The following is a 21,789-nucleotide window of genomic DNA, read 5'->3' as shown; positions in this document are numbered from 1 at the left end:
ACAAAAAGGGTGTGGTTTTGGTTCCCAGGCCTGGGTCCTTTCTGTGGGCATTTTGTATGCTCTTCCTGTGCCTGCGTGGAGATTCATTTGCATCATTCATTTTCAACCGCTTATCTGTTTCCGGATCGCGGGGGGTGCTGGAGCCAATCATAGGGCCACATGTTATTATTACATAAACATATAGTTCATGGCATTTTTCAGAATTTATATATTCTAGTCACATTTTTTTTTATTGAATGATCAGAGATGATCAATAATGAGACTTAATTAACTGTGCCCATGAATAGTAAGTATTAAAAAGGTTCGCTGTGATGCGTCCGCAAATTTGCTATTGCTTTGTTTCCCACCTATGTAATTCGTTCTCATGCGAATTCTTGATTTTCATTGGTGAGCAGGATGTTTTGTAGAAGCAGCTCTGTGCCATATCAATGCCACACAATGTGGAGAGCAAGGCGGGAGGGAGGCTCAGAAGAAAGAAAATGAATAGAAGAATGAAAATGCTCAAGCGAGGGAGGTAGAGAGCAGGGTATGGAAAGATGGGAGGATTTTGAAAACATGGAGGGAGGGGGCCTGGTTGGGGTGGATGGGGGTTTGGAGGGGTTGTCATACCAAAACATTAGTATGCAATCAAGTTACTGGTGCGGCAAGTCTGTCAACGGCTGCTGCTCCCTCTCAGATCTACACTGCAATGTCACATAGACATATGTACACAGACACACACACACACACACACACACACACACACACACATTCTCAATGAGACCAGACAAACAACACCACATCTACTCCCGCTATTGTTTGTGAGAAAATAGAGGGAAAGAAAACAATTAGTATTTCCATGTCAGTTTGTGCAGAGGAGCTTCACACAGCCAGTTATTGATCCATGTCACATTTCCAGTCCCAGCAGAGGAGTTTATTATAGGGCTGAATTAAACCTGGCTACAGACAAATACACACAGTCACACACAGATGTACTCTAACACGGAAACTTAACGGAAATTTAAATGTTTGTTTATTTGTATTTCCTTTCAGTTCTGGCAAGAAAAGAGTCTGCTGGGGTGTTTGAACTGCTGTTGCTGAATTAATAAGGAAAAGTAATGGAAAAAGTAAAAGCAGGGGAGGAAAGTGAGGAGCCACAGCAGTCTCTGTTTCTCTGCAGCAGAATTTAGACTCGAGCCCTTTGTAATGTTTGCTCTTTCAACATAAGAGTGAAGAGTGTGTGTGTGTGTGTGTGTGTGTGAGAGAGAGAGAGCGAGAGAGAGAGAGAGAGAGGGAGAGGAAAGGGGAAACTCTAAGACATTGATGAGCTGCACCCCTCCTTTTTCTCTTTTCTCTCTCTCTCTCTCCATCTCCATACTCCTTGGCAGGTCCACGTTGCCGTGGCAACGTTCAAATTGCCGCAGGCTGGCTGGAGCGAGGCGTGCTGGTTGAAAAAGAACGCAAGAGAGAGAAGAGAGTGGGAGACCAAAATCTTTGCAGAGGGAGGGCAAGGCAGACCATAAATGGTCCTCCAATTCACTACCCATAAAATAGTCACTCCCTTAACCCCCCCCCCCCCCCCATCACTAACCTCCTTCCACCCCAACCCATTCCCCCAAATCTTATCATTGGCATCGGCTCAGCTGGGCGGTAAAAGGCCTCTGCTCTGCTCAGTAGTCTGAACACGTTGGATCTAAACTTCAAGCTGCATTTATTATTCATCCTCTTCGGCAGACAGCACAGTGGCAACACACACACAGAGAACTTGCACTGAGCCCAGACAAGAAGAGAAGCTCACACCCAGTATTACACCGAATTGTATATTGCATCATTCCTTGCTTTCAATAGTATAATGCATTATAGTGGAGAGAGCTGGGAGTAAGATTACCATCTGTAAATGAAGTGAAGTGACTCGGATCACACCTGACCCCATGACCTTCAGGCTGATGACTGACAAGAACAGACTAAGGTGAGAATCCATGATCTGGTGAAATACTGAAGCCAGTGCAGTGGAAGTGCAAGAAAATCCCCCTCACTTTCTAAATTTTAAACTTGCTCTTAGTTTTGTAGACTTTCAGATTAAATGTTTTACAATGGAAGAATTTTAACCTGGATGTTATATCCTCACACATGAACATCGCACTATTTCATTCTTCTACAAATGGGCTTGAAAACAGGGAACATTTAAAGAAAAATGTATGTAAGTCTCTAAAGGTCATTTTTAAACAATATACAACAAAATCAGGGTTCTAATCAGGATATTGCTTTGCTAATGAATTCAAGATCGTGAAAACAGAAAACACTGAATGCTGTTTCTCCATAAACCCTTGACTCAGCAACATTGCTCTCACAGCTGCAGCTCCTTCAATCAAATGTCACTCTGAGCTGCTCAAACATAAACCTGTTCGTTGCTCTGACCTTTTCACCTCTGAGCTGCAGTGCTGAGCAGTGACAATGCTGCACTCAACAGAACTAGCATGCTCAGTTTGGGGGGTTGCTAAGAGATAGTTTGGCTGACCAGGTCTGAGTTTTAGTTTATAACAGTTAGTTGCCTGAGGCTGCTGTTTTTCAGCACAATATGAAGAGCAGTAGATCAATAATAGACTTACCCTGAGAGAAACTTGTCCTGCACCTGTAGAGCTTCTGCAGCAGACACATCAAGAGCGGTGAAGCACCAGAGCCTCTTACAACTTACATCATTCATGAAGACGTTTATTTATTGTGATCATAAACATCAAGATATTTTACGGTATGACATATGCTGAGTGTACAAATAGAATTGAGATCTCTGTTTGAAAGTGAAAAGTGGTTGAATGGCAGGATGGTTTGGTTGATTCAGTCTGCATTTGCATGAATTTGCTTAAGTTGGTAATGAGCTTGGCAGGTGTTTCATCTTATTTGATTTGACCATGCTAGTGGGCATTTAATGCAATGGAAATGCAATGGAAATGCAATGGAAATGCAATGAAAGAAAGAATTGTTTAAAATTATATGTATTTTATTTTCAATAGTTTTCTGGACACTGGTGTTTTCCATACCTCATTAAGTTGGCAAGCTAACCCTCACAAAAATGGCCCGCAAATAGAAATCACTGGAATGTTAAATGTGTGAGAAGGGGAGAAAGAGCCAACGAGGAGACACAAGAAGGGTCTGAGAGAGACAGCAAAAAGATAATATCAAGAGACCTACTTCGATTACGGTGTCAACAAGTGAGTCACACGCTCCACGCCCGCCTGTGTAACATGCGATGATTGCCTAGCTAATGGCTCAAACTGATGGTGCACTATGGTGAATTGATACCGGGGTGATAACCATTTCGTAGTTATTTAAGTGCATAAAATAAGGTGTAGTGGTTACATTTGCATTCCCTTTTCTTTTTTTACATTTTTAAATTACAGTAAACTCACCCCTGCTCCACGGACAATTTCTCCGGCATACAAGTGGTCTGCGACCTGAGGAAGGTTGGGGACCACTGATTTGATGTATATTTCAAAATATAAAAACTTTTGTTTGTAATTGTGCTCATTGGATTAAAATTGCATAAATGATATAGATAATAATATCCCATTACCAGTGAAGGAAACTAAATTGCCATGTTAAAAATTACAGGTAAAAAAAAATCCATTTCGAATTTTTGGTAAAATGAAATTAGTCCCACACAGTTCACCAACAATCTCAGGAAGCTGCACCACCCCACAGAAACTCTTTCAGTTTCAAAGGAATATGCACTCAAGCCTCTGGACTCCGGTTATCAAGCACAGACACTCAAATACATTTAACACACCTGTGAGGATTAACAGAAATCTGGCATTGGATGTGACTCACAGGGAAACACCTAATCCAACACCTGACATCTGTGGCTTTAATGGCTGCATGCTAAACCAAAAAACTATAGACACCGAGATTGTGAGCCAAGTACACTGAAATTATTTAAAAAATTACATTTGGTACGTTGAGGCTGAAGTCTAACACAGTTTGAATTATTTTGGGTCCAAGCTGATCCTCTGGAGAGAAAGCTTGTAAAAAAAAAATGTGAATGCACAAGTGAGGCTGGATCAATAAAGCCTTGCAGCATGTGCAGAGGGATATTACAGATGGTGAGAGTGTGATAGCACCAGAGGTGCCCGAGCTCATTAAGAAACAGGACCATACCCCAGTGCAGAGCAGGGAGAAGGGAGCAGTTATGGGAGGGTGAAGGGGAGGACGCAGAGCCTGGCCAAAGATTTTTCATCCTTGTGTCGCTGAGATCTGCCATCAGTAAATGAATAAATAAATAAAACATTCTCTCTTTGTGTATTCAGCCATCAGCAGATCATCTATGTTTGATCAGTGAAAAGAAATGGTTACACGTTAGTAATAAACTCTGAGGCTGTTAAAAAAGCAGCTGGCTGCTGCTTCTCACAGGAAACAGACTGGACTCTGGCGCCATCTTCCTGCCTGGACTTCTTCTATTGCTTCTGCATTTCATTGAATGGAAATTCTGCTGGCAGTGGAAATTTAGATTTATAGACTTGTACACATGGAGAGTTTCCTGAAGTTTGAGCAGCAGCCGAGGCCCAAAAACCATAGAAATGATGGCAAAGATCATCAGGATAGGTTGCAATAGACCAATTCAACTGAAGGTCAAAATACCTTACTGATTTTAATGCGCAAAGAATTTAGCTAGTTAAGAAAAAAACATTGATTGCATCTGAAGTGACTATTAGATCTATTTACTACAAGGATACATTTTTGCCACTTTAACAAAAGGCTTCTATTTAATTTTTTTTTCATACTTTTAAAGCTTTTTTCAATTATAAAACATCTGAGATGTCAATTCGGCACTTTCTTGTTGTTGCACACGCCAGAGTGAGTTATTACACAAATTCAACTTTCCTTCCTTGTGTGTATAGTCACTGCCCTGGCAAGACTCTAGAGGCAAATGTTGATTGCTTTGTTTTTTTTCCATTTATCACTTTTGGGGTTTATTTTCTGGTTATTTCTCCAACTGTTTACAAACAACCTTATATGAAACCAAGTCATTATTCTGTCATCACATAAGTTCTGCTTTTGTGAACATACTCGCATTCCAGTGACATTACATGCACAGTTATGTAAACATTTACACAAACAACGTAACAGTTTGAGCATAGTCCCATAAAACCCACCACAGCCTGACAAGCCCTTGGCAGTGACATGGATGCTGTCATTAAGCATGTGCTCATAGTTGTCTGCGATTGCACAGTGTGTGCGTAAAACTGTCACATCAATCTCAGCGTGAAAGGAACATTGGTCTGAAAGAAACTGTAGTCCACTTTATGATGTGTCTCTCAATCGATTCAGAATGTGTTTTTTTGTCCTGCCAAAACTATGCATTTTGCTGAATATCGATTATGTGAAAAATAGATTACCAGGTGAGTTTATAAAATCAAAAACAAGCAAACAAATACAGAAAAATAAGCAAAAAACAGACTAGTCATTATCAGTTTTGCTCTTCTTCTTCTTCTTCTTCTTTTTTCCAGACACCTCAACCGCATCACCAAACGAGCTGTCCATTGGTTCACATTTCACTACCACCTCTTCTACCTTCACTCCCTCTTCCACCTCCTCTTGCTTCCTGTGCTTCTTTTTCTTCCTCTTCTGTAAAATGTCACCCTCTTGGACGGGAAGTGCCATCGTCACATCATCTTGAATTTCATCCACGGGTTCCTCCTTCACTGATACTGTCTCCTCTCGCTCTATTTTTATGCTCTTTTCTTTTTTTCTCTTCTTCTTCTTTTTTCTCCCTTCCTGTTCCTCTTCATCGTACCCTGCTTTTTCTATTGATCTCTTGACTGCCAGTGGACAAAGGTTTGTGGATGTGTGACTAAAGGTTGCCCCTTCCACCTTGTCCTCGGCTACGCAGGTCAGCGTGGGAGTCTTACAGCCAAAGGGCTGGAATCTTTGTTTCAGGTCCAGCGGTATGGAGGGTGCTGGAGCAGTGGGAATGGCCTGAGGGGCCCAGTTAGCGCTGCTGCCTCCATAGTCCTCACAAACATTTAGCAAGCCAGAAAAGGTTGGACCAAAAACAGCACCTGATGAGTGCTTGTTGCTGGTGAGCAAGCGGAGCTCTGAATTAGTGTGGGAGGATGCCAGGATGCCATAGGTCTGCTTGCGACTTCCAGTCTTGTCGCCACCAGCAGCACTGGGAACCTTCATGGTTTGAAGACCTGAGAGGGGCACCTTGATACCACTGAAACTGAATGCGTTTGGAGAGGTAAGGTTAGTATAAAGTCTGGATAAACTAAATCATTGTCTCTGTGTTGTTAAATTTGGCCAAACTTTGTGAAGCCTGTGCAGACCAGCTCCACCTGCTGGTCTGCACAAACATTTTCCTGCAGCCTGTTACTACATGTCATCTGTTTGGTTAACCTATTGTGCTGCCACACACAGTTTTTTAAGAAAAATGAAATTCCACACTGCCCAGACTGGTCTCACACACATACATAAATACATACATTTATAAAGAGCATTCAGAAACGGTTCAGACTCAAGATTTTGCTGCATTCTTGTGCAAAAATAAAAAAGGCCCTATCTTATAGAGTAATCAATGAAGAAAGACCTTGATGATCATCTGAGACCTGCATTAAACGTTAACGGTGCAACATCACTAAATGTGGAAAAGGAAAAAAAAATTATATATATATATATATATATATATATATATATATATATATAATGTGTGTGAAAACAAGTGGACACTGCACCCACCATTCTGGATTGAAGTTGACAGGAGCTTTAATGAGCCATAACTCATTCTTCTTGTCCTTCAGGCTCTCTGCTAGAGTGCTGCTGCAAGGCTTATGGCAGAAAGACACAAAGTCAGCTGGACACCGGTACCTCGTAGCCTTCTCATCTGTGGATTCAAACAGCAAACCTCAATCATCTCATCAGTAGAGAGCATTAGAAATACACACTCGAAAATACTAAGTAACAGTTAATGTGGCCACTCTTCATACCAAACTGTTACTTTAAACGACAACCGACAGCTAAGATCATATCAAGTTATGTATTTATGAAAATCCAACATTGATCCTCGGTCAGTAATAGCTCACCATCATGTGTATTACTACTAGCCTGCAATGTAATTCTGGTTGAAATAGCTGGTCCGACGGAAATGAGAATTTCTGCCAAACAACGCAAATTGTGTGCATTCAATGCGAGTACACTTACCGGATTCTTTTTGCTTAGCAGGTAATGTTGTAGCAGGACTGTCGTCTTCGCTTGATGATGATATGTCTTTCAACATTTTTTACTTTTTATGTTCACATAAAAGTGGGTAAAAAGCGTCCTACCACAAAACGCATGGCGATGGACGACACACGTGTGTTGACACAAAATGAACTCTGACCTTTGATTATTTTACTTCCGTGTCAATTTTGGTTGTAGTTCCACGACGAGCTTCGCTCGAATTTTCGTATAGACAGAACCATAACAGAAAACTCCAGCACCCACAATGCCCTTCGGGGATTACGTAACGTCCCAGTGTACGTCGAAGAAGCAGTTGACAGCGGGAAGAGCAGGCCGAAGTGGGTAAACAAAACAAAACATATGGGAGAAAGAGCGAAAACAACCCATACGTTTGAGCTAATTTGACATCTGTAGAATGTGTGATATTGTTCTGAAACGATCTGAAGTCCGTCAAAGTCGTTAGTCGTTCGCAAACAGAGGGCGTGCACCTGCCAAAGCTTAATAGGTTAACGCAGCTAACGTGTGCTAGCACGTTAGCAAGCTATCAGGCTAGTTGAACCCGCACAGGATTTCTACCTGCCCCGCCATGTCGTCCCCCTCCTCTTCCAGGCGCCAGTGGTGCTACCTATGCGACTTGCCGAAGATGCCCTGGACTGTGGTGTGGGACTTCAGCGAGGTTGTGTGTCGTGGCTGTGTGAACTATGAGGGAGCTAATCAGATTGAATTCCTGATATCGAGCGCCCGACAGCTGAAACGGACTCACGGAATGCAGGACGGTAACGTCAGGTCACCTGGTCCCTCTCCCAATAAGCACGGCACATCTGGCCGTGGAGAAGCGGCGGTAGACGGAGGCAGGCCTCACACCGACCGCTACGAGAGGGCAGGGAGAGGGGAAGGCATCGGGTCGGCTATCCGCGTGCCGCCTAACGGGCTGCACCGTGACGGGCAACCATCGCAAGAAGTGAACCGCCAGAGCCCCAGCGGCAGCCGAAGACCCATGTTAGGAGCTGCCATACCCCCGAGTCTAGTAACTCAAAGCATCGCAGGGATTCCTCCTGGCTTACTTGCAGGCATGCCGGGGGGCCTGACCGCGAGGACGGCCCCCATGAGCAGCCCGATGATGTTCCCCGCCCCCGTTTTGGCGGAGATGAGCCGCAGACAGCTGGGTATAGGAATGGGGATCGCGCCGTTTATCACTCCGGAGCTGGAGCGAGAGCTCAGTTCCTCCCAGAACCAAGCCAAGACACAGACCCACACTGCTGTGGCTGGCAGCAACTCCGGCAAAAATACAGGCCTCCCTTCGTCGTCGTCGTCCTCCATGGCGGGAAGTGTGAGCCAGACCAGTCCCAAGCCCGCTTCATCCCCGGCCAGGCAGCCACGCCCCCTTGCCGCCAGGTCCGGAGGGGAACCTCTGGGGTCCAGTACCTCATCAGAGGCCGCCACCACTGCTGCAGCGTTACCCCACAGTGGCGCCTCTGAGCTGGGCTCAGCGTCCACCAGCAACACCCAATCAACCGGAAACACTCTGTCCTGCACCTTGTGTCATGAGAGGCTGGAAGACACACACTTTGTTCAGTGTCCGTCAGTGCCAGGGCATAGGTTTGTGTGTGTTTTTTTTTTGTTTTTGTTTTTGTTTTTGTTTTGTTTTGTTGTTTTTTTTGTTAAGGTTATTTTGTATAGTAAAGTAAACATCCTAAAACAGTATATAAATTTTTGTGTCCATAATAAAAATGCTCTGTTGTTTACATTTTTAGTAAGACCAAGTAAGCTCTATAAGCATGAGCTTTTGTTTCTGGTCAATTTTTGGTTTGTTTGTTGGTTTTTTGCTTTTTTGACATTTATTTTGGAATGTAAAAAGTGACCTGTATACAGTTGTGTAAATGTATAATTTGCTACTGTGATGTTTGCAATAACCTGTCCTGTCTACTTCCATCAAATATAGGTTCTGCTTCCCCTGCACCAGGGTGTACATCCAGAGCCGGCGGGGAGATGGGGAGGTGTACTGCCCCAGCGGAGAGCGCTGTCCATTGGACAACTCTCCCAACAGTCCCCCATGGGCCTTCATGCAGGGAGAGGTGTCAACCATACTGGGCACTGCCGGAGCAGGAGCTGCATCAGCTGCTGCATCTGGAGCTGGGTCCGGATCTGGTGCTGCAGCTGCATCTGCATCTGCATCTGGAGGTGGAGGTACAAGTGGAGCTGGATCTGGGAGTGGGGACATCACTGTCAAGAAAGAGAGAGAGACGTGATGGCGATTTCCATGGAAACCAAGACACAGCAACAGGCAAGTCTACAGACATCTAACAGATGCCGCTGTCTAACAGCATCAGACATCCTAAATTTAGATGATTGTGAATACTTAACTGTTAAGTAGACACTGTTGATACCAATCCGACAGGCATGTCTCTTATTATTTCCATATTTTTAGCATTATTTTGTGCAGAAATTGGAGGATCATTGAGGAGGCAGGCAGCAAATATATTTTTATGACATCTCTTCTGTATGAAGTAACCAGCCTTGTAAAACTAGATCTGTTTTAATGTCCTACTATTGTGTGTAATTGTTAATGAATATTAATTTGATATTGATGGGTTGCTTAAATGTAGTTATTTGTGTTTGATTCCAGCTTCGCATCACAAACCAAAAGGACATGTCTGCACTGGACCAATGAGATTTCAAGAACAAGAGAGACAACACAGCGACTGACAGTTCACTAAACCTCCATTTACAAAGGTCTCAATGCCACCTACTCACACCATCCAGTTTTATCAACATTATTGGGCCTTGACAAATATTTGACTTAAGTTGTAAAGCCTTCCTTCACAAATTGTCATTATGTATATCCACTTGATAACTTAATTCTTACTATTCTAATGTAATAACATTGTCAAATCTAATTTCAAATTCAAATAATACTTTAAATATCTCACAGCACTGTTTTCATTGCAAACTTACCTTCACAAACTCTGAAAAACAATCAAATCAAATACTCACTTCAGTTAACAAAAGATCTTTGTGAAAAAAGCCACAATTTCCAAAGAGTCGAGAGTTGAGAATAGAAATAAAAATAGCCACGTAATGTACTGTTTTAGAGCCAATCAGTAGCTGAACAGTGGTTACTTATATCAAGTTAGCATTTGCAGTTTACAGAACTGAACCTATATTAGCACTGGCACTCAGCTTCCATAAGCAGCTGGAAATAAACTGAGTGAAGCAGCACAGAATACATCAGCATTCAAACACATTTCACCAAACTAAATCTTAAACCATTACAACAATTTGCCATTGCACAGGGACTTTTCAATATGCACATCAAGAGATAAACATAGCAAATTGGACTGAAAAGTCCAAGTCCATGTCTTCACTTCTCTGTTTTGCCACCAGTGTATTAATCTATATTTGGGATTGATTTATTTGCTAAATGTAGGGATAATGAGATCTGTTGGTAACTGGTTAGGTGACCTAAAATGGGGACATCATTGAAACTCACAGAAAGTAGCCATGGTCCAGGTTTTTGTAATGGTGCACTGAAAGTTTGCGTGGAAAAGCACAAATGCTTGCTTCAACATTTTCAACACAAACATTGAAGTACAGTGTCCATGGTTCTTACGTCTTTTTCTTATCAATGAACAAACTGGCTTGCCCACGTGCAGCAGCTTGTCAGAGCTCAAACTTTTCACAGAAATATACTGTTTTGGGTCCAAACAAATTGGAAAAAAATCCACATCAGAAAAGTTACTTTTTTTCCTGACAATGCTTTGTCTAAATTATTTGTGTAAAAGTAAAACTTTAATTAGCAACTGAAAGAAAGAGAGAGCTAGTGAACCTTAAATTGGAAGTATTAATTTATTGTTCTACTATTTCATTACTGAATCTGTGCCCTGGCACATAATAAGATTTGTTTTCAGACAAATAAAAAAATCTGTCCATGAAAACACTTTCAAGTGCAAACAGAAAGATGTGGAAAGTATACCAGTAGTGATATCACTTGCACCTGTTCTTATATTTTTAGTTAGCTCAAAATGAAGTTTAAAGGAGAATATTTGCTGTGTAGAAATAACCAATCATCTGTTAGAGCATCAAGCAGCCACAGAGTACTCAGTATGACTATATTTAAGTATCCCATTCAGATAAGATCCAGCCCAGCCTACGCTTTACCCCGAATGTATATGAAAAGATATCTATTGATAGACCTAGGACTATATTTTATACTAGAATGTTAAATGTTACATACTGTATAAACCTATAATAGTATGTATGTGCAATTCTTAGTGATAGTATATGCAACAGTTTGGAATATGTAATGAATATAATTTCTTAAACCTTTTAGTTTAGTTTTGTTTTTGTTTTGTTTTTTTGGAAGGGAGAACCCACCTAAACGCAAAAAGATCCATCAGTAACATCACTCACAAATTAATTTCTTTTGAAACTAAGAACAAAACAACTGTATCACATGGGCCACTTTTCAAAATAAGTTTTTCAGTTTTGAAATCAACATATTTGCCATGTGATAAATCTCATCTAGATAGAAACAAAAACCCCGCACAAGTCTATTGAGCTTAGTTACTATTCATGATGAAGGGAACACATGCGCATGACTATGAAACTTTTCTGCCACATTCTCCCGATCCAATTAGATTTTTAATTTGTAGTTATGGAAACACATAAAGGGTTTAAATATTCCTATAATGAACAATCAAACAGTTAGACATTCGCATGTTTAAAACTTGTGGGTGGATTCTCTCTTTATGTGCAGTGCGTACTGATCAGTACAGAGCACAGACAAAACCAAAGGTAACATTGTGCCCAAGCTGATGTTTTTGGATGTAAATGTTTTATGGAAAAATAAATATATTGCTATAATATTTGACCAGGTCTTAACCAGTTTCCTTCATCAAGCCATTACAGCTTACTGGCCTGTGTGGTCGACTGTACTTTGAGAATTTTACATATAAACATATATAGTATTCAGCAGATGCTTATAAAGGCCTTTTATATTGAGAGTTTATCCCACAGATCAGGTCTGTAGTAGAGAAATGTTTTTGAAGAAGGGGAATTTAAGTTTAATATGCACTGATAGATCATGCAATCCCTTGTTAAGTGCCTTTTAAAAAAATGTTTACCGCTTGTTTTTGTGTCTGAGAACCTCAGGGGAAGTAGGAGTGCAATGGCTTTTTTATTGTCTAGTCAATGATTAACCTGAATCTGTTTCAATTGCCATCTGACAGCTTTTGCTTTCATCTGAAGCCTCTTTTTTTTTTTTTTTTTTTTTTGGGGGGGGGGCGTTTGCTTGGATATGGTCTTCGCCTCTCTCTCTGTCAAGTTTCTTTTCATTGATGTGTTATGTTTGTTAAATCAGTTTTATCGCAGCTTCATGTACAAAATAGAAACCAGGAATAAATTGTATGGAACTTGTACTTGTTTCTCCGTTTCTTGAGTTTTTCTCACTGAGATTTAAAGGGGGAACGTGTCAGACCGGCTTGTGTGTGACTTCAATTGAGGACATGTTGAGTTTACATTCAGAGATAAAGCCACATGGTGGGAGGCTGATACAGATTTGTGTTTAGAGTCAATAACTGTACATTTGACTGTGATTACACCTAAAACAAAACTGAGTGTTAGTGCTAGAATTTTCTTCATGGCTGAACACCAAGAACACCACCACACCGTTTTTTGTTTTTTTTTTGTTTGTTTTTTTATTCCTTTAGAGAAGTTGAACTCATGACTGCAGCATCTTTTAACTCAGTTCCCCCTGCAGGTGATGAAAGCATCTCAATACTGAGAAAATTATTTATCTCAAAAATATCTTGCGAAATCAATCTTTTTAATCTGTTTTACTAATGCAATTTGTACAATTGCCTCAATTATATTACAAATACGTAATTAAGATGAGTTCAAATACAATTGGAATACACCATAAGTTATATTTCTTATATTCACTCCCAAATCCAATCAAAGTGTGTTTGTCACCAGTGTATGTTAGATTTAATTTAATTTGTGTAATTGGTTCAAGCTTGTATTCTAGAAATGGTGGCAATTCAAAAACATATTTATGCTTTAACTCTAAGCTCTGTTTCTTTGAGCCCTTGTTTGTTTTGTTTTGTTTTTGTTGTTGTTGTTGTTGTTTGTTTCTCTGTTTTGTTTTGGTATTTTTTTTGGTTTTCTTTTTGTTTTTTTGAGATCCCAGCGACATGAACTACACCTTCAAGCCATTAAGCTGGTTTAAAAGAAGTGGGATTCTGGGCTCCTGCCCAATATCCACACTGAGTTATTTCCATCTCAGATGCCTTTTTATTGTTGATCACACAAGCCTTCCTTCCTCGTCAGGAGGTGCTGCAATCAGTTTGGGCAGCCACGTGATGACGCTCGTAGGCTGCTGACCTCACTGCGATGAAAGCGCAGAGCCTGCTGGGCAAAATCATCACTGGACCATCTCTGACTGCGGACAGGATGTTGAATTCCCGAGAGATAACAAACCTCTAACACAGAACTACATATAGACAGAAATTGCTTAAACAGTTCTTCAGCTGAAACTCTGAAAGGTGTCAATAGTTTGAGTTTTAGTTCACGTTTGTGACCTCTTTTTATTGTTTGTATTTCAAATGTGTTACCTCACAATCTTTTTTTTTTTTTTTTCCCAAGTAAGTTAGTCTTGATGAAGAAGCTGCAGGTGATGAAGAGGAGGAGGGCTGCCGTGCTCCTGGTAGGCAGATGAGTCGTTTCCTCCATTAGTGTCAGCTGGCTCCAGCTCCTGTTAAACCAATTACAAAGGTGTTAATGTGCGCCAGAGGAGCCATTGGCATGAAACGCGGCCCGCAGAGCGAGAGATGGATAAATGTGAGTTGAAGGAATACGAGTGGGTGGATCAAACCAACCACAGATGCGTATTAAGGCTTAAACTTGATCCGTCGGGGAAACTTAAAAGCAACTCCCAACAAGTATGCGCAAAATAAAAAAAAAAAACAAACATATCGATAAAGCAGGTATTTTGACATTTTGAATGTTGATTGTAATGAGCCTGCTCAGTGGACTGCTCTGGGCCACTCCCACTAAGGCATCAAGGCAGCAAATGCACGACTACTGTGTAAATAACTAAACAACAAACATGAATCAGCCATCATCATTTTAAGACTGCTCCCTCATTTATCTGAACCTGGTTTTCTTAATGGTGCGGTTGACGTCATCCTGGGCGTAGCAATAACGACAAGCTTAGATGCAGTCCTTCAATAATATGTCTACAACAAAATATATGAGTTTATAATCCCGCTACAAACTGACGACACTTTGTGCAGAGAGATAAAGTCTGCGAACGCTATAACGGAGCGAAGGTCAAAGTTTAGCAGTCCTTATATGTCCAACTCCATCACCGTGCAGATGAAATGAGCTCATTTCTTTCAGACTTAATTACATCATTACAGACACTGAGGTGTCAGATCACCCCACGTGCTAATCGACTTGACAGCCTTTTTGCAAATAGCCGATAATCGCCGAGACTTTACAGGTGATAGTCTGCAGAGAGTGTGATTGATATAAAGCCAATTTATGAAAAGATCTCGACGGGAACCACGAGGACCGACTCTGCTGTTGATGCGAAGAAAATGCTTCCTGGCAACATAGAAAATAAATCATGTCTCCAGACGACTGAGTTTCCATGAAGGCAACGCGCCAGGTGGATGCCGCGATAAATATCAAAGTCTCGGAATTTATCTTGAGGTTCGGAAATTAAGTTTCTAACAGAATTTTATGATGGAATGTTTCCACATGTTCCCAGTTCATATTCCTTCCTGTTATTCCCTTATTTCCTCTTGAATCTTTTTTTTTTTTAATCCCGTCGACCTCCCGCCTGCGCGTCAATTACATCTCCATTGACGCACCATTAGGCAGAGGCATTGACATTCACAGGCCTCCGTCTGCACCAAGGCCCGATGTGTATTCTGCGACACAGGAGTCCGGCTTCATGCATTACACCAGGATTACATTAGCTATTTATTGTATTTCTCTGTTGAGTCTTTGGAGGACAAAAGAAAAAGTCTCTGCTAAGATTTCAGAGGAAGGAGGACACTGATTTCTGACCGAACCGAATTTACGCACAGATTTTGCGCTTGATCTGATGAAAACTTTGCTCTTTGTGCGGCATTTAAAGGTTCAGAACAATTACTCTGTTAGTCTGTGGGTTTGTCGAAGAGCAATTACTAACGCACGCTGTAGGCCCGGCCAAACCCGATCTTATTTTAACCGACTGCTGTGGTGCCATAGCTTTTTTTTGTGGCAAAAGGCCGTTTTTCATTAGTCAGGATGGGTCGTTTGGAAGGGAGGGGGGTTGCTGATTCGGATCTCTGGTTATGTGATATTCTTCTTTAGACAGTCAAATTTACCGCCGGTGGTCGGGAGTTAATTTCCCTAATTTCCCTGAATTTCCCTGAAAATATTTCGCCACCAAAACCCAAAATCTGAAATCGGTTCCGCAGTTATTGGAATTTAGCCCCGAGAGAATGTGTTCAAGGGTGCACAGGCCTGGAGGAGTGATAACAACTATCCCCCCCAGCCCCTCACCACACTCAGACACACAAAACTGCTGCTCCGCCCAAATTAAACCCGTCGTTTTTTCTCTTGATCAATATAATTTCACATATCAATACCCAGACGTCTCAAGCGTATTTCACTAATGATTCTAAAAGAAATACGCAATTCAAGAGAGAAAAAAAGAATACGTTTTATAAGTAAAGATGCACAATGGGCCTGACAGCATTTGACCAACTGTTGTCATTAATTTCTGAAAGAATGTGTCACAGCTTCAGATGAACTCGACGGATACATTACAAAAATCCCCTCAACTCCTGAGAGGCGGCAGGACAATGGCCGGGTGGCCCCGGTGCAGCCGCCGGGCCAATATACAGCACGCCAGGGGGCCACATCGGCCTTTTTGCAGGGCCCTTCCTGGATCCTAACACAGCATTCACATGTCGGGATCGGGGCGGGACCCGTCGGCACCTTATAAGAAGAGCCCGTCTAAGTTTGTCTACTGTATTTGCGCGCTTCACATCAGCCTGCGTCCCCGAGGCCGACACGGGACAAAAAAAAAAAAGAAGAAGAAGGGAACATCTGCCGGGCTGTAACACGATTCAGGTTATGACAAAATGGATGACTGACAAATAAGAAATATTGACTTAGCGTTTCCCAGGAGCACGGCGTCACCGCACCGTCTGATTTTTTTTCTTTTTTTTTGGGGGGGGGGTCGATTTATTTTCTGCCTCTTTCTTGGCAAAAGGAAACGACTTTGTGTTTGGATTTCCCCCTGCAAAGTTTGAGAAGGATTTTATATAAATTTTTGAAACCCCCCCCAACCCGCAACAAACAAAAAAAAAAAAAAAAAGAAAAAGAAAAGAAAGAAGGAAGAAAGAAAAATTCAGGTCCGAGAAAAAGCTTTCTCCTCCAGATCATTGCGTTTGGGATGTTGAGCTCTGTGAAGATGGAAACCCACGAAATACCAGAGTGGAATACTGCTTTCTACAGCGAGGCCAGCGAGGTAAAGACTCATTCAACAGTGAAGGAGAAAAAAAAGTTGTATCATTTATTATATATTTTTGATTCAGTTTTCTGCAAGACTGGATAAAAAGCTGCAGTTTTTTACATACTTTATACAAAATACATCATCTATTACTAAACGAAAAGAATGCAGAAAGAAAGACCAAATACAATTTAGAAGTTAGTTAATTATATTAATTAAAATACTTTTCGGTAAACAGAGAAATATCAAACATTGGGCCGCAATGTCATGCATAGTAGGAATGCTATACAAGTGAAAAATACCAAAATGCAATAAATCCCTAATTTTTTCTTTCGTAAATGTACATGACATGTAAGAGTTGTATTAATTTTTAAGTCTTTTTCAAATTATTGTTTTCATAAAGCAGGAACTTTAAATGTTTTACTTTATTACTGAATTATTAAATACTGCTCAATAATGTTTTTATATGCTATTTATTAGATGTTTGCTCATCAATAGGCCTTCTTATTGTTGCAGTCTCCCTCAAGTGATTCGAAGATTCAGGTGTAAATTTGACAAGGCCGTTTTTCCCCCCTTCGCTAATTGAATTAGTGTTAATTCTATCAGCAGCTTCAGTTCTCACATTGACCTGATGAAATTACCGAGAAGAAAGAGTCTGATAATATTTAACTAGTGACCAGCCCGCCGTTCCAGATTCCTGCTCGACCCGTCTGCCCTATTACAAAAAAAAAAAAAAAACGAAACTTTTTTTGTTTTGCTAGAAGTCTTTCAAACCCCCAAAACAGAAACAACTTATCATGAATGTATTCTCTTTTTTCGTGTAGTCGGACTTAAATAGTAAGCAGCCTTTTTTTCCATGGAATAGTGGAGGAGGCCGTGTGAACGGAGGCACCGTGACGCGCTTTTTACGCATTTTCAGGTTAACATCGCTGTGTGAAATCCATGTCCCCTCTCTGCGCACTGAGAGCTTCATTGTGCATTGATAAGGAGTCACTTTTTTAAATGGAGCGTTACAGCGCTTTCCTTTCACGCCTACAGTCATTTTTTACTGAGAAAACCAAATCAAACTAAAAATTCACAACAGAGCTGTTCACATAAATTATTCAAAGGCATAAAGAAAAAGAAAGAAGAATATTTGACAGCTGATTGTACTTTGTAACAGCCACATAACCAGTGTAAACTGACATTTCCTAAGTGTTTTCCTCGTGAATGACCAGATGCCATCATGTTCCTTTTTGTCTCCAGATGTATTCCTCTCCCAGCACCATGAATTCTGGTCTGGGCTCCATGGGCTCCATGGGCAACAGCTACATCAACCTGAATCCATCCACCGCCTCTCCTGCAGGTATGAACATGGCTTACCCCAGCTCCAGCCTCAGCAGTTCCCCACTGGCCTCCATGGGCTCTGGGCCCAGCCACATGTCCCTCTCCCCAGTGGCTTCGTCCCTCAGCTCAACCTCTCTAACCCAGCTGGGGCCGGCTCCCAGTGCCCTGGGCTCCTTGTCACACTACCAGAACATGGGCCATGGGTCTATGAGCCCGCTGGGATATTCATCCACTGGGACCATAAGCCGGGCCGGGCCCAAGGAGATTCCCCCAAAGCCTTACCGACGCTCCCTGACCCATGCCAAGCCGCCATACTCATACATCTCCCTCATCACCATGGCAATCCAGCAGAGTGGCAGCAAGATGCTCACCCTGAACGAGATATACCAGTGGATCATGGACCTGTTCCCTTATTACCGTGAGAATCAGCAGCGCTGGCAAAATTCCATCCGCCACTCACTCTCCTTCAACGACTGCTTTGTGAAGGTGGCTCGCTCGCCAGACAAACCAGGCAAAGGTTCTTACTGGACTTTGCACCCACAGTCAGGCAACATGTTTGAGAACGGCTGCTACCTGCGGCGCCAGAAACGCTTCAAGATTGAGGACAAAATGACAAAGAAAGGAGGGAAGAATCAGGAGGTGGGCTCAGGGAAAGGGGGCCATGGTGGAGATCACCTGGCGGAAGATCGCAGCCCACCCGGAGGATCAGAGGGCGCTGACTCTGCCCACTCAGACAACTCCCACCCAGGTTCTTCAGATGACCAGGCGCATCCTGCAAATTCCTTGGTTCCACTAGACTGCCCTCAGCTGTCCTCCTCACACCTCCACAGCCCACCTGTCTCTATGCCTCCCTCTTCCTCCACCTCGTCCTCCATTCCTCCATCTTCCCTCTCTCTCTCTGCGACCTCCTCCTCCAACCCGCTCCTTCACTCCCAGTCTTTAGCAGGTAGCACCCACCTCCTGCCCAGCACCATGCAGCAGCACATGGATCTACAGAACGACGCCCTCAAGTCCCTTGACCCCCACTACAACTTCAATCACCCCTTCTCCATCACCAACCTCATGTCCAATGAGCAGAAGATGGACCTCAAGTCCATGTACCAGGACCAGGTGATGGTCTACAACAGCTATGCCAGTGGCTCTCCAGTGGGAGCCAAGCAGATCTATGACAGCCCTGGGCCAGCCGCTGTGGACTCAGGTGCTTATTACCAAACTCTGTACAGCCGCTCAGTGCTTAATGCCTCCTAATATGGACACTCATCCACCAACACACATGCACACACTAAGACACACACACACACACAAACAAACACAAACACACACACACACACACACACACACACACACACACCCCTTTCTCTAGTGGTGAGCCAAGATGGCGTCATCTGCTCCTCTCTGCATTTCCTAAAATGGACACCCAAGCTCTTTTCATCTTCAGTCTTCCCTTCTCCCCCTCTGGCTATCGTCCTTGGAAGAGTGTCACATCTAAAATGGCCGCTGTTGTCAAGAAAGAACGTTTTTCCTTTTCTTTCACCAGCTCTGCTGAATGTGGAGATTGGGTTGGTTATGCGGGGAGCGGAAAAGTACAGCTGGATGATTAGAAGTTTTATTTGATCGTGAAGACATTTGACTTGTCTGTGTGTGATCCAGTACAGATGTCTTTTCTGGTAGCAGGAGCACTGTGTGCGTGTGGCAAAATTGGCTTTGTACAAAATGTAAATAAAGCTAACATTGGGGGGTAAGGATATTTGACTTTATTTATGAAAGGAATAAATTTTAATATATCTTGTATAGCGCTCTGTTGACCAGTTACAGCATAAATGTGAGTTTTTTTTCTTGTTTTTAACCAAAGACAGGGAAGAGGCAAGTTTGTAAGGTTACTGTTTCAGGCAGGTGTTACTGCAGTGGGAGACAGTTAAGTACAATTTCTTTTGTTACAGCATTTCATTTCGTCATTTCTCTCCGATCAGGCATCAGTCATTGTAAATGTAGCTCATGAGTCTATACTTTCCGAAAAAATAATTATTTGTAGTTTTGTTTAATATGAAGAATATAAAAAATGGAGCAGAAAAAAAGAAAAAAGTCTTCTGTGGAAGGAAAGAGGCAAAGTAACTGTGGTAAAAAACAAAAAACCAAAAAAAAAAAAAAAAAAACAACCAAAAAAAAATATTGTTTCTGTTTTCATTGTCCCAAATAATTTCCTGTTGTTACCTATACTAGAGCATTAAACCTAAATGTTTTTTCAAAGGCTGTACTACGTTGCAGTCAGTGCATGAGGGATTTCAGTCAATAAGTTAAACAGTGGAAGGAGGAGAGCTGCACTATGGGAGAATTTACATACAGTACTTTGCACTATGGAGCTCCCATTGGTCAGGTGGGCTGATAGTGTGTGGATTTGTGTGTGTGTGTGTGTGTGTGTGTACCAACAATACTGAAGAACACACAAATACACACCTCCCACCCCTACACTGTCAATGCATTAGCTCAATGGAATCAGTGTATCAATGTCAAAGGGTGTGAATTAACCCTCGCTCCCTTTCTAACAACTGCTGATCTGATAGGAGATCAATGTATCAACAATCTATTGAAGGATTATTCTGACAAACAGCAGAGGATGCAAAAGTTTCAGGTCACACAACGTCCTCTGTGGAGCATGTTTTAGTTTCAATGAGAAATGTCTTTTATTTAAGTTGTGTTCCTTTTTCAACTTTGAAAGTGTGCTGATATAATATATTGGGTTTTTTTTCTTGTTGTTGTTATTGTTGTTGGTTTAAATGTGATTCAAATGATTCATGTTTCATTTTTCTTATTAAAAAGGATAAAAATGTGGGGAGAAATGACGCCGTCATCTTTCTTTTTTGTTCACCACCAAAGCAAGAAGTGTTCAGTGACACTCTGGGGACAAGAAAAAAAAGGAAAAAAAGTAACTCAAACACTGAAAACGGTTCAACATTCAGTCCAAAAATCACTTGTTTTTCAGGGTCACTGGTTATAGCTCTATTTCACTGGCTCAGAGTTTTTCAACAGATTTTCACAAAATCATTCAAACTTAAGGATTTAACATAGAATGAGCAGCACGGCGGCGTAGTGGGCGTAGTCACCCCCACAATAAGAAGGTTGCGGGTACGGTTCTCGGCCTGAGGCCTTTCTGTGCGGAGTTTGCATGTTCTCCCCGTGTCTGCGTGGGTTTCCTCCCACCATCCAAAGACATGCATGTGTAGGTTAACTGGCGACATTAAATTGACCGTAGGTGTGAATGCGAGTGTGAGTGGTTGTTTGTCTCTGTTTGTCCTTGTGTGTTGGCCCTGCGATGGACTGGCAACCTGTACAGGGTGTACCCTGCCCCTCGCCCAATGTGAGCTGGGATTGGCTCCAGCAATCCCAGATACAGATAAAGCGGATGGAGATGAGTGAGTGAGTGAGATTTAACATAGAAATGAAATACAAAACAAATATTAGCCATCAAAGAAATTTGAGCCATTTTCCAAATGTTTGACCAAATGTGTTTTTGATTGAGGTCTTGAAAACTGCAATAGAAAGCGATTCTGGTTGAAACCAAAACGATGAGTATTTCTATGTGTTATTGGCAGAACCTGGGCAGCTCCTCCTGGTCAATCAGTCAGTCCCCGGCTGGTGAAGCAGCACTGCAGGAATAGCAGGGCCTTGTTGAAACAGCTCCTGACCAAATGACTGTGGTGTGTGACATGTAGGACTGGTAGACTAAACACGGCTGGATCACACTGAGAGCCTCAAAGCAGACCTCAGCA

At 42.1% G+C, this 21,789-nt stretch overlaps 3 protein-coding genes across 3 annotated transcripts; 2 read left to right on the top strand and 1 right to left on the bottom strand.

The window, feature by feature from the left end:
• Positions 1-2,732: 2,732 nt before the first annotated feature.
• polr1g (RNA polymerase I subunit G) lies at positions 2,733-8,486 on the bottom strand. The gene is made up of 3 exons (XM_029518292.1): positions 7,171-8,486; positions 6,709-6,853; positions 2,733-6,196 (listed from the first exon to the last, which is right to left on the bottom strand). The coding sequence occupies exons 1-3, from the start codon at positions 7,244-7,246 to the stop codon at positions 5,431-5,433; spliced, it is 987 nt and encodes a 328-aa protein (XP_029374152.1). The 5' UTR covers positions 7,247-8,486; the 3' UTR covers positions 2,733-5,430.
• Positions 7,479-12,592, top strand: irf2bp1 (interferon regulatory factor 2 binding protein 1). The gene is made up of 3 exons (XM_029518291.1): positions 7,479-8,787; positions 9,131-9,472; positions 9,815-12,592. The coding sequence occupies exons 1-2, from the start codon at positions 7,775-7,777 to the stop codon at positions 9,435-9,437; spliced, it is 1,320 nt and encodes a 439-aa protein (XP_029374151.1). The 5' UTR covers positions 7,479-7,774; the 3' UTR covers positions 9,438-9,472; positions 9,815-12,592.
• Positions 12,593-16,236: 3,644 nt separating this feature from the next.
• On the top strand, positions 16,237-20,219 carry foxa3 (forkhead box A3). The gene is made up of 2 exons (XM_029517414.1): positions 16,237-16,714; positions 17,942-20,219. Exons 1-2 carry the CDS (start codon positions 16,640-16,642, stop codon positions 19,268-19,270), a joined length of 1,404 nt encoding a protein of 467 aa, XP_029373274.1. The 5' UTR covers positions 16,237-16,639; the 3' UTR covers positions 19,271-20,219.
• The last annotated feature ends 1,570 nt before the right edge of the window (positions 20,220-21,789 follow it).

Source organism: Echeneis naucrates, chromosome 13 (assembly GCF_900963305.1).
Source record: "Echeneis naucrates chromosome 13, fEcheNa1.1, whole genome shotgun sequence".
Taxonomy (NCBI): Eukaryota; Metazoa; Chordata; class Actinopteri; order Carangiformes; family Echeneidae; genus Echeneis; species Echeneis naucrates.
The sequence above is the reverse complement of the archived record's forward strand: the minus strand, read 5'-3'. Positions and strand labels throughout refer to the sequence as shown.